Consider the following 13,467-nt stretch of genomic DNA (forward strand, 5'->3'; position numbering starts at 1 on the left):
GTTTTTTTGGAAGGTTTGAGCAGGATTGGTCTTAATTCTTTGAATGTTTGATAAAATCCACCTGTCAATCTGTCTGGTCATGGGTGTTTCTTTCGGAGGTTTTTGATTACTGATTCAATATCTTTACTAGTTGTTGGTTTGTTGAGATCTTCTGTTTCATCTTGAGTCATTGTAGATAGTTGGTGTGTTTCTAGGAATTTGTCCATGTCATTTAGGTTGTCTCATTGGTGGCCTACAATTCTGTGTGGTATCCTCATATTTCTTTTTATTTCTGCGGGGTCTGCGGTAGTGTCCCCCTTTTCATTTCTGATTTTAGGTATTTGTGTCCTCTTTCTTTTTTTCAGACTAGTTAAAAGTTTATTTTATTAATCTTTTCACAGAACCAACTTTTGATTTCATTGGTTCTATTTTTTAATTCAGTTTCATTAATTTCTGCTCTAATCTGTTATTTCCTTCTGCTCATTTTGGTTTTCCAATTGCTCTTATTATCATAGATTCTTCAGTTTTGACATTAGATTTCTGATTTGAGATCTTTTTTAATGTAGACATTTAGAGCTATATATTTCCCTCTCATCACTGCCTTTGCTACATTCCATAAGTTTTTGTGTGTTGTGTTTTCATTTTCATTCGCCTCAAGATATTTCCTAATTTCCCTTGTGATTTCTTCTTTGACCCACTGATTAAGAATATGTTATTTAATTTAATTTTTATGAGTTTTCCATTTTTTCTTCTTATTGATTTCTAGCTTCATTCCATTGTGGTTGGAGAAGACACATTGTATGATTTCAATATTTTCAATTTGAGGCTTTTTTGTGATTAAACATATGGTATACCTGGAGAATGATCCATGAGCACTAGAGAAGAATGTGTATTTTGCTGCTTTTGGCTGAAGTGTTCCATATATGTCTGTTAGGTCTAGTTAGTTTAGAGTATCATTCAAATCTTCTGTTTCCTTACTGATCTTCTGTCTAGATATTCTGTCCATTATTGAAAGTAGTGTGTTCAGGTCTCCTATTAATGTAGAACTGTCAGTATCTCCCTTCAAATCTGTCAGTATTTGCTTTGTATATGTTGGTGCATTGCTGTCAGGTGCATACATATTTATAATTATCATGTCTTCTTGATGAATTTATCTCTTTATCAGTATATAATGACCATCTTTGTCCCTCATAATGGTTTTTGACTTAATGCCTATTTTATCCGATATTACTATAGCTACCACAACTCTCTTATGGTTACTACTTGCATGGTATATTGTTTTCCATCCTTTCGCTTTTAACCTACTTATGTCTTTTAATTTAAGGTGAGTCTCTTCTAAACAATACATAGCTGGGTCATGCTTTTTGATCCATGCTACCAATCTCTGCCTTTTGATTGGAGTGCTCAATACCCTTACTTTTAATGCCACTGCTGATAATGCAGGACTTTCTTTTGCCATTTTATTATTTTATGTTTGTATGTCTTATACATTTTTGTTTCATAATTTTTCTGTTAATTCCTACTTTCGTACTTAATTAATTTTTTATTGTATCATTTTAAATCCCTTCTCAGTTCTTCCTGAATATATTTTTCAGATATTTTCATTGTGGTTACTCTGCAGTTAAATTTTATTTTCTGCAGTTAAATTTTAACCTCCCACATCTATAACAATCATATTTGATATCAACTTATCTTCAATAGCATACACATGCAGTGTTTCTATGCCCCTTTCGCCCTCACTTCTTTTTGTACGTGTTAGAAATTATATCTTTGTGCTGTATGTCCACAACCATAGATTTTTCATACTTTTTATTTCCATTTTATGACCTGTAAGAAGTGGAGTTACATATCAAAAAATAGAATACAGCAGCGCTGGCAGTTATAATTACCCATGTGATTACCTTTATCAGAGGTCTTTATTTCTTTATGCCACTTCAATCCACTGTCTAGTGTCCTTTCCTTCCAGTCTGAAATATTCCCTTTATCTTTGCTTTTAGGGCAGGTCTAGTTATAAAGAACTCCCTCAGCTTTTGTTTATCTGGGAATGTTTTAATCTCTCCCTCATTTTTGAAAGTCTTGCCAGATATAAAATTCTTGGTTGGCAGTTGTTTACTTTTAGCACTTGAAATACTTCATACCACTACCTTCTTGCCTCCCTGCTTTCTGATAAGAAATGGGCACTTAATTATTGTGTTCCCTTGTACACAACTTGTTGTTTTTCTCTTGCAGGTTTCATAACTCTCTCCTGTCTTTCACATTAGATTACAGTTTGATTACTATGTCTGGGCATAGTTCTCTTTGAGTTTCCTTTTTGGTGCTCTTTGTGCTGCTTGAGTGTACATATTCATGTCCTTTGTTAAAATTGGGAAGTTTTCTGCCATTATTTCTTTGACTATTCTTTCTGTCCCTTTCTTCTCCTTGTGGGACTCCCATAATGCATGTATTGGTATGCTTGATGGTGTCCCACAGGTTTCTTAGGCTTTGTTCACTTTTTTAAAGTTCTTGAGGGGGTTTACAACAATAGCCCCCAGAGCCAGGCCCCAGTGATCTGAATTAGCTGATCAAAAGCAGCAGATCTATTTCTCAGCTTGACTCATTTCAATTGTCTTGTCTTTGAGATCACTGATTCTTTCTTCTGCCAGCTTCAATCTTCTGTTGAAACCCTGTAGGAAACTTTCCATTGCAATTATATTGCTCTTCAAATCCATTATTTTTGGTTGGGCTCCTATTGATAATTTCAAAAGATTCTCATATTGTTTTTTGTTGTTTTCCTCATACCCTTTAGTTTTTTCTCTGTTTCCCTTTATCTCCTTGAGCATATTGAGGATCATTTTTTTTAATTCAGTTTTATTGAGATATATTCACATACCATACAATCATCCATGGTATACAATCAGCTGTTCACAGTACCATCATATAGCTGTGAATTCATCACCCCAATCTATTTTTGAATGTTTTCCTTACACCAGAAGGAATCAGAATAAGAATAAAAAATAAAAATAAAAAAGAACACCCAAACCACCCCCCCATCCCACCCTATTTTTCATTTAGGTTTTGTCCCCATTTTTCTACTCATTCATTCATACACTGGATAAAGGGAGTGTGATCCACAAAGTTTTCACAATCGTACTGTCACCCCTTGTAAGTTACATTGTTTTACAGTCGTCTTGGGCTGGAGTTGGTAGTTTCAGGTATTTACTTCTAGCTATTCCAATATATTAAAACCTAAAAAGTGTTATCTATATAGTGTGTAAGAATGTCCACCAGAGTGACCTCTCGACTCCATTTGAAATCTCTCAGCCACTGAAGCTTTATTTCGTTTCATTTCGCATCCCCTTTTTGGTTAAGAAGATGTTTTCAATCCCACAGTGCCGGGTCCAGATTCATCCCCAGGAGTCATATCCTTCGTTGCCAGGGAGATTTACACCCCTGGGAGTCAGGTCCCATGCAGGGTAGAGGGTAGCAAGATCACCTGCCAAGGTTGCTTAGTTAGAGAGAGAGAGGGCCACATCTGAGCAACAAAGATGCACTCGGGGAGACTCTTAGGCACAATTATAAGCAGGTTTAGCCTCTCCTTGCAGCAACAAGCTTCACAGGGGCCAGCCCCAAGACAGAGGGCTCAGCACATCAAGCCGTCAGTCTCCAATGTTTGTGAAAACATCAGCAACAATCCAGGTGAGGAAGTCCAACACTTGAGGCTCATTTTTAAAATGTCGAATATGTTCAAATCTGGTCCTTTCATTGATGGTTTCTGGATCTTTATCTTGTTCCTTTGGATGGACCATCATTTCCTGTGTCTTTGTCTTGTAATCTTTTGTTGCACACTGTACATTTTAAAGTATTAACTCTGGCATTTTTTCCTTGAGCTGTCTGTTCCTTAAGTTTGTTTCCAGCTAGAGATTTCTTTGAGTGCTAAGAGCTAACTAAAACAAACAGACTAAACCAAAAAACACCTTTCTGAGACTTTGTAAATTGGCTCTGCTTTCGCTGGTGGTCTCCTTCAGAGCTTAGCCATCTTATCAGGAAGATCAGCCCAAAGCAGTCCTCTCTCTTATCTGAGCTTGAGTGGAACCAAAGGAGGCTGCTTTTTTTCCCTGGGCTTGTGTTTCCTCATGGCCTTAAGTATTCCCCCATTTACAGTTTTCAGGAGTTTGAGTGAATGCCCCTTCTACTCTCATTGAAATAGACTCCCTTACCTCACCCACCCCCCACTGGGTACTGTCTTATGTGAGTTAATGCAGGTAGTCCTTTTCCCTGATCCACTTAGACTTAATTGTTTCTCACACTCCCAGCTGTCTTGCAAAGGCACTTCTCTGCCCTTAGGACAAGCTCTAAGGGGCAAACCTAAAACAAGTTCCCTGACTCAGTTCCTCAGACTTCCACCGGATAGATTGGTATTGACATACATGCACCCCAGTATGCTCACATGGGCCACCCTGCTCCCTTTGGGACAGGAATCCACAATGGAACCACAAGCTGGCTCCACCCTGTTTTGTGGAGGGGATGGGAGAGGAGCCAGCATGTGTGCACCAGAAGCTTCTTCTATGGCTTTTGAAGCTGTGTTTTCTTGATTCAGCACTTGCCCAGTTAATGCAGCCCTTTAACTGTTTTTCATAATTTGGGGAAAGGTTGCAATCCTTAAGATTCCTGTGTTGCCTTTGCTTGAGGGGGTTTACAACAATAGCCGCCCCTAGAGCCAGGCCCCGGTGATCTGAATTAGCTGATCAAAAGCAGTGACTGGTGATCAGACTTCACACCCCCAGAATTTGGAGGACTAGGTCTTTATGGCCCACCCTGGCATCAGCAAGCTGCAGAAGGACCCCAAGCTGCAGTCCCCATTGCTGACTGTCATAGGGATGGGAGATCTTAGTCGCTGCAGGGAAGGTGGAACTCACCAGTATTTACTGTAATTTACCAGCTTTTCCTCCCTCTTCTACCTTGATGTTGCACAATGTTCCACTACACTGCAGGGTTTCATAATAGTTGATTCAGACATTTCCTGCCTGTTAAATAGTTGTTTTGGTGGAGGTACTGATTTCCTGGAGGTTACTACTCTACCATCTTCCCACAATCCTCTCTCCATCATTTTACTTTTAACTCATTTTTATATGAATATTTATTTTCTTTTTGCAGCATATAGTTAAATATTGTTTTTTATCCAGTCTGACAATAACTGTCTTAATTTTTCTTTTAATACTTGGACCATTTATATTTAATGTGTTTGTTGATATAGTTAGGTTTAAATCTACTCTCTTGTCACATACATTCCTTCTTCCCTTTTTCCACTCTTCTGCATTTTTTGGATTGAGTATTTATGATTCTGTTTTATAACCTCTTTTAACTTGGTAGCTATAACTCTGTTTTTTAAATTTTAGTAGCTGCTTTAACAGTTTATAGTTGTAGTGGATTGAAGCTGTATACACCCCAGAAAAACATGTTCTTAAACTTAATTCATTCCTGTGGGTGTGAACCCATTGTAAGTAGGACCTTCTGATGATGTTACTTCAGTTAAATTCTAGCCTAGGATGAGTCTTAATCCTATTACTGAAGTCCTTTATAAGAATGAAATTGAGACAGAGAGAGGGAAAGGCACAGGGAGCAGCCAGAAGCTGTATTCAACAGAACCTGGAAGAACATGGAGAGGCTACCATGTGCATTGTCATATGACAGAGTTGCTAATGACCAAGGATTGCTGGCAGGCAGCCCCAGAACACCATATAGTCTTTAGGGAGAAAGCACCGCCTTGATGATGCCTTGATTTGGATATTTCCTCACCTCAAAACCATGATCTAATAAATCCCATTGTTTAACCCACCCTATTTCATGTTATTTCCTTGAGCAGCCAAGGAAACTAATTTATCACAGTCTATCTTTAAATGATAGTGGCTGTCACTTCCATTTCTCTGCACTCAGACTTTGTGCTATTGTGTTTATGCATTTTAATACTACGTGTTATAAACTCTATATGAGATTGATAGTACTTTTTATTTTACAATTATTTTAAGAGATTTAAATAGTAACTAAGAAATCTTACATACTCATGTGGTTACCATTTCCAGTACTCTTTAGGCCTAAAGAATTTTTTTTAAACATTCCATGTAGTAAAGATCTGCCAATGATGAATTATTTCAGCTTTTCTATGCCTGAAAGTCTTTTTTTCTCTTACATAATACTCCCCCACCCTCCCCACCCCCCACCCCCACCCCCGGCTGCTTTAAGTTTTTTCCTCTTTATCACTGCTTTTAAGCAATTTGATTATGATGTGCCTTGTTATGTTTTTCTTCATGTCTCTCACACTTGGGTTTTTTGTTTTGTTTTGTTTTGTTTTTTTAAGTTTCTTAGCTCTGTGGGTTTATAGTTTCATTAAATCTGGAAAATTTTTGGCCATTATTTCTTCAGATCTTTTTCTTCCCCCTTTCCCTTTCTTCTTTTCTGGGTACTCCCCAAATATGCATGTATATTAGGTTGTTTGAAGTTCTCTTTTTTCCTCTCTCTCTTATTCCTTTTGGATACTTCCTATGGCTGTTTCTCCAAGTTCAGTAACCTTGTCTTCTACAGTGTTTAATCTGCCGTTAATCCCATCGAGTAAATTTTTCACCTCAGTCATTGTGGTTTACATATATAGAAGTTCAATTTGAGTCTTTTTCATATCTTTCTTGTCTCTACATAACATTTTTAAGCTTTACTATAATAACTTTTAATTTCCTTCTTTGCTATTTCTAATATTTATGCCAGTTCTGAGTCAGTTTGGATAGACTGAATTTACTCTTCATTATGGATATATTTTCCTTCTTTCATGCATGTTGATTTTTGATTCAGTGCCAGACATGGCAGATTTTATTTCTTTGAGTGCTGAATCATTTGTATTCCTATAAATATTGAGTTTTGTTTTCAGATGGCAATTAAATCACTTGGAAATAGTTCCTTTCAGTTCTTGCTTTTAAGATTTGTTAGGTGGGACCAAAGCAGTGTTTAATCTGGTGTAAATTGTACTCTACTGCTGAAGCAAGGCCCTTCTCAGTACTCTACCAAATGCCCCCCAAATTATGAGGTTTCTCACTCTTGGCTGGTGGGAATGAACACTGTTCCTGGCCCTAGGTGAGCTCTGGCTATTGTTCTCTCTAATGCTTTTTGTTTTGTTCTTTCCCCAGCCTTGTTTAGTTTTCTCACATGCCTGTGCTGATAGTACTCAAGGGGGGCCCTCTTCAGATCTCTGGAGTTCTTGCTTTATGCAGTTCTCCTCACTCCAATATTCTGCTTTGCTAACTCTGGCTGTCTTGGTCTTCCTTGATTCTCAACTCAGGAATTCCACCAGGCTCTCCCTTGGTTTTCCCATTCTGTGCTACTGCAGGGCAGGAAGTGCAGATAAGAACCACAGAGTGGTCTGAGAATTAAATATTTCATGTAAGTCAGGACTTGAACCTTTAAGACACTTAGAAGTTGTGTTTTAGGAAGATGCATGTGACCTGAAACAACCCTTGCTGAGTAGGCTAACTAGTGAATGGAAGTAAGGGATGTTTAATTTTCTGCCTCCACCCTTGTTACCACCCCAAAGATCATTGAGGAAATTGCCCATCATGCCAGTTTCCTCATCAGTAAATGGATGGGTCATCTTAATGCTTGTTAGCTACTGACCCATTTCGATGGCCAAAGAAATGGTTTCTCCAGAAAGGCTCTGTGGTAACCAAGTGATAGCATGACACAGGAGAAGAAAGATTTGGCCTCCTTACTTCAGGCTGATTTTTCTGTAGTGGGAAAGGAACAGGGAGTCAGGCCTCCATTTTCTGATGACTAACCAAGGTGTGAAGCTGAGTTACGAAGGTGGTTGTTCTAAGGCCTTGCTTCTCAAAGTGTGGTCCTTTGAGTAACAGCACTGGTATCACCTGGGAGCTACTTAGAACTGCAGACCTTCAAGGAGCACCCTAGCTCTGTCATTGGTACTTGTACTATGACAAGAGCCCCAGGTGATTTGTGTACACATTAAAGTATGAGAAGCACTATTCTTAGTGTGGACGGTTTTGTATGCCCTCTAGTGGCCAATCAGCACTTTGCAGCACTCCTAAGGGAGTTTTGGTTTCACCCAGATAAATTTAAAAAAAATTTTTAAATTTAGGTTTTATTTAGGTTTTTTGTAAGCTTATAGAAAAATCATTTAGATAGTACAGAGTTCTCATGTACCCCTACACACACAGTTTTCCCTATATTAACATTTTGTATTAGTGTGGTACCTTTGTTACAACTGATAAAACATTATTATTATTAATTATGTTATTAATTATAGTCCATCTTTTATGTGAGGGTTCATTCTTTGTGATGTACAGTTCCTGTTTTGGTACTGTATATACAACCAAAAATTAATCATTTTAGACATTTGCAAGCATATAATTCAGTGGTGTTAACTGCATTCACAATGTTGTGCTACCATTATCACTGTCCATTACTAAAACTTTTCTGTCACCCTAACAGAAGCTCTGTACCAATTGAGTATTAACTTCCCACTCCCTGCGCCTGCCGTGGTAACCTGTTTTAAAATTATTTCTCATTTTAGGACCTTTGCACAGAACTGCCGAAATATTGAACATTTAAATCTCAATGGGTGCACAAAAATCACTGACAGGTAAGTAATGAGGACAGTCTGGTGATTAAATGTCCACGGGGAGAATGAGGGGAGGGAAACATGGTTGAAAATATCTTTAGTGCGTCTGCTCTTTTACAGTACCTGTTACAGCCTTAGCAGATTCTGTTCCAAGCTGAAACATCTGGATCTGACCTCCTGTGTATCCATTACAAACAGCTCCTTAAAGGGAATCAGGTAAAGAGTGCTTGTTGTTTGTGGTCAAGAGAAATACTTACCCAAAGTTATTGAATATTGTGTTGTGTTGGGAACCTTCCTAGTGGTCAGACTGGATCAGGAAATAGAGAACTCTCACAATGAGTCTCTTCCCCCTGAATTGCTTATGCTGTACTAAACTTGAAGTTGGTAATAAACTCTCCAAAATAGATTGCACATGGGTGGTTTCTTTTTCTGTTCCCTCAGTGAGGGCTGCCGAAACCTAGAGTACCTGAATCTTTCTTGGTGTGATCAGATCACAAAGGATGGTATTGAGGCACTGGTGCGAGGTTGTCGAGGCCTGAAAGCCCTGCTTCTGAGGGGCTGCACTCAGGTACCAAGGGATTGACTTGGCTGTGTTCATCTTATGGGTTAGGTGTGGGGACTTCATCAGGGAGCTTCTTGGTGCCCCACTGTTCCCTTATCTAGATTCCATTCCTCTTCTGTTTTCTTTGTCCACTTAGTTAGAAGACGAAGCTCTGAAACACATTCAGAATTATTGCCATGAGCTCGTGAGCCTCAACTTACAGTCCTGCTCAGTAAGTAGCATGCCTTTTCTGCTCCTTGTTGTCTCCCTCAGGAATCTGCCACAGGCGCCACTATGACGCAACCTGGGTAGGTCTGAGATGATGGGAAAATGGCCACACTGACCCCATCTTTATTACTCATCCTGTGCCCTTATATGATGTATCTTGCCACAAGATGAAAGAACAACAACAAAAGGCATCACACTCAATACAAAGCCACTGATATTTCACCTTAATATAGATAAGGGTCTTGGTTTTGTGAATGGAGTGTTGGGAAAGATATCAGTAATGAAGTGAACTAATCACTAACTAATTTTAAGATTTGGGCAATTCATGATAAGGTCTCTTTTTCACTGATAGACTGAGGATGATGACACTTGCCTGCCATGTTTTCTCAGTAGAGAACATGAAATAATAGATATGAAAATACCTTGAAAAATATGGACATATGTAAAAACAAGATGGTATTTTCTTCAGAGCATGAACCTATGAAAAACTATTGCTCCCTCTTCACTGTTATTGTAAATATTAATAATTGAAGAGGATGCTTGGCATGTCCTTCTGGGTTTCTCAAGGGAAACTTAGATTTTCGGAAAAGTAAGAGAAATCCTTCTCATTCAACTTATAATGAATCATGAATCTTCAGATTCCTGGGTTGTGGGTGACAGAAGAGAAACCATCTTCTGGACAAATCTTGACCTTACAGACCTGCCCTATTCAAAAGCAGGACCTTGAATTGTGTATAGAGTAACACTTGCAGATAGCTTGAAGTATAAATTAAATGTTATGTATTTCTGCTTCAATTAGTATATTTAAAATTAAAGATACTATTTTGACTCTTCATGGTTAAATTCATAGAATTCTAAGCCATTTATCAGTCATTTTGTGATTTATTTAATTTTTCTATCTTTCAAATTTGAAAATGTGTTTTATAAATATAAATAATGTTTATAAATATAAATATGTTATATTATTTTATTATTGCATTATAAATATTATTTATATGGTGGATAGCTAAAGCATTAATCTGTAGAAATTCAACCAAAAGATAATATATCACTTAACTAGGCAAGTCATCATGACCTCTTTTTTTAATCTGATTTTTTAATATGAGTTAATGAACTGTACCTGAAAAAAAAAATCGTATCTACTTCTGTTTTGACAACTCTGGGGAAAAAATGGAATTTCAAACTTTCCCTTTCCCTTCGTGATGCTAGAATATTTTGAAGGTGTGCAGAGGTAACATTAATACTTCTCTGCCCTGCACTTCTCTTTATTTTGTTTAAATTGTTAGGATAAAATACCAGGTAACAGGCAACCAAAACTAATTGGGCAAAAGTAGATCCCATTTTTCTTGCTGCTCCTGTTTCAGTATTGATAGTGCACTCTGATTTTTATTCCTATGATGTTTTTCTCCAGCGCATTACAGATGAAGGTGTGGTGCAGATATGCAGGGGCTGCCACCGGTTGCAGGCCCTCTGCATTTCTGGTTGCAGCAACCTCACGGATGCCTCTCTTACAGCCCTAGGTCTGAACTGCCCAAGACTGCAGTAAGTTTACAATGCCTGTTATTGCTTTACATCCCAGAGCTTGGCTGGGCTTGTAGCTTGGCTAGGCTGACCAGGAAGGCTTCCTGCAGGGGCTGGTCTATGAAGGATATGCAGGAAGGGAAAGGCTTGCCAGCAGTTGTAATAGGCGATGGTGGCAGTGGTGGCTTTGTTGTTGTTGGCTTTTCTTTGGTGGATTGGTGCTGGGGATATTCTGTAATCAAGTTCATTTAGGAGTGCACTGGGAGGGGACCAAAAGATCCACCACCAATGAATCTGAACCATAAGGTCTTGAATTGCTTATGTTTACCCACCTGAATTGTCTCATACTGGTATTACATTGAGCATTAGAATCTGACAGACCTTGATGAGCAGAGTAATAGCTTCACTTCCAAATGTCACCAGGTTTTCTTGCTAAAAAATAGAACAGAACATGGGGGAAAAGTCAAGATTGCCTTCTTATTTATCATCTTCCCCCAGCAAGAAAAAAGATTTTGTTTTGTTTTAGCAAATAATGATACTTTTTCTGGTTCTCCAGGTAATAAGTTACATTTTCACCAGCTGTGAATATTAAAAGTTTAATAATAAGAACAATACTAATACTAATAATAACTAACATCAGTTGAGCTCAGATATGTTCCAGGCTCTGTGTTAGGAACTTTTGTAAGCCTTATCTCTTTTAATCCTTCCTGTATCTCTGTAAGATAGTTACTGTTAATATCTGCTTTTCAGAAAAGAAACTGAGACTCAGAGAAAATTTCTATCCTGGGTCACATGATGAAGTAAAACTAGAATTCAAACATGTAGAGTTTTTTTTAAAATCATGGTTTAAAAATATATAACATAGAGGGATTGTGGGAATATGGTGGAGTAGGGAGCTCCAGTATCAGTCTTTCCAACAAAACAACTATTAAACAAACAGAAACTGTCTGATACTGCTATTTTGAAAATCCAGAGGCCAGAAGAACACTGTATAGCATCCAAGGAAAAGCGGGAAGAGGAGGCTGATACATTACAGGATGGGATAATAAATTTCTCTTTCCGCACAGCAGCTACCTATGTCCATCCCCTGCTCTTGAGGCAGAACGCCATAGCCACAGCCCCTGGCAAGCTCACCGGTGGCAAAAAGGGATATAAAAATATTCTTCCCCAAGACCAGGCATGGGCATGGCTGATCACTGATCATGACTTTTGGTTAGTGAATTTGGATCACTGGGGGCCCTGCCCTGAGGGCAGCAGCCATTGTTTCAATCTGACCAGGGATAACAATGGCAGCCATTGTTTCAACCCACCCCAGACAGGGGCAGTGTCAGTAGAGACTTACAGATCCTGCGCTTCATCAGGGCTGCAGGGGACAAATAGCTGAAGGGCTTTGTTTGCTGTGTAGGCCAGGAAACTCAGCTTTGTGTAGCTGTGGGAGACACTCTTCGTGCCCCTCCTGATCCCTTAACTGGGCATTTTGGACCCAGTCTGTGTCCCCTTCGGGTTCCTAGACCTCTTGTTTGGAAAGACTGACTTGGGAAAGTCTTCTCCTGTGTGCCTTCCCCACAGAATTTGCTCCCCCACCCCCCAGGCAAAAGCAGCTTGAGACAGTGAAAGGGCTGTAAAATACTATAGAGATTGACAGTCTGGGATCCAGGCCTGCTGGCTTAAAACACCCAGGAGAGAGAGGACTGTCCCTGGGAAATAGAGGAAACAAGCAAACTCCTGTAAACTGGGAAACTCCAAAACAACAAACAGGCAAAAAGCCCAGGACAAGACAGAGACCCAGAAAGACAGAGAAAACTACACACCACATGTGCCTTGGGCAGACCTTCCTGGTAACAGGACTGAAGCTCAGGAAAATCTTGGTTTTATCACCAGCTGGTTACAAAACCAAGAAAGACATCTCAGAGAATAAATCCCAGAGTTAATGTTTTAGAATATTAAAATATACATGTCTAACAAGAGTACAAGACAAATAAAAAAAAACAGGAAATGGTGGCCCATTCAAAGGAAGATGATGAAAATCCAGAAAACACTGATGAAGATGAGAATGTGAACATAACCAAATAAAGCCTTTTAAATAAGTGATCTTAAAAATGCTCAAAGGGATGAAGTAAAATACGAAGAAAGAACCAAAAGATGTAAGGAAACAATGAGCAATATGAGAATCTTAGTAAACAAATAGAAATTTTAAAAAGGAAAAAATAGAGTCCCAAAAGGAGGAGAAAGAGAGAAAGGGCCTGAAGGAATAGTCAAAGAAATAATAACAAAGAACTTCCCAAACTTAGGAAAAGACATGAACATGCACATCCAAGAAGCTCGCAGAACACATGATAAACATGGAGAAAAACACACCCCATCATATATTGATCACACTATTGAATGCTAATGACAAGGAGAAATTTCTGTAAGCTGCAAGAGAAAAGCAACATGGTGCATACAAAGAAGTCCCAATTAGAATGAGTGCCAATTTCCTATCAGAGAGCACAGAAGCAAGAAGGCAGTGGGTTGAAATACTTAAAAGTGCTGAAAGCAAACAACTTGCAGTGAAGAATTTTATCTGGCAAGACTTTCTTTCAAAATTGAGGGAGAGATTAGT

The 13,467-nt window shown here is 38.6% G+C and overlaps 1 protein-coding gene across 1 annotated transcript in view; it reads left to right on the forward strand.

Annotated features, from left to right (window-relative positions):
* Positions 1–13,467, forward strand: part of FBXL2 (F-box and leucine rich repeat protein 2) — a 192,487-nt gene that overhangs the window by 139,637 nt on the left and 39,383 nt on the right. Inside the window, exons 6-10 of the mRNA XM_037846740.1 lie at positions 8,528–8,596; positions 8,696–8,791; positions 9,017–9,143; positions 9,274–9,348; positions 10,756–10,886. Coding sequence (XP_037702668.1) covers positions 8,528–8,596; positions 8,696–8,791; positions 9,017–9,143; positions 9,274–9,348; positions 10,756–10,886 — 498 coding nt within the window. The remainder of the gene's footprint in view (positions 1–8,527; positions 8,597–8,695; positions 8,792–9,016; positions 9,144–9,273; positions 9,349–10,755; positions 10,887–13,467) is intronic.

The sequence above is a fragment of the Choloepus didactylus genome, chromosome 1, assembly GCF_015220235.1.
Source record: "Choloepus didactylus isolate mChoDid1 chromosome 1, mChoDid1.pri, whole genome shotgun sequence".
In the NCBI taxonomy this organism is placed as follows: Eukaryota; Metazoa; Chordata; class Mammalia; order Pilosa; family Megalonychidae; genus Choloepus; species Choloepus didactylus.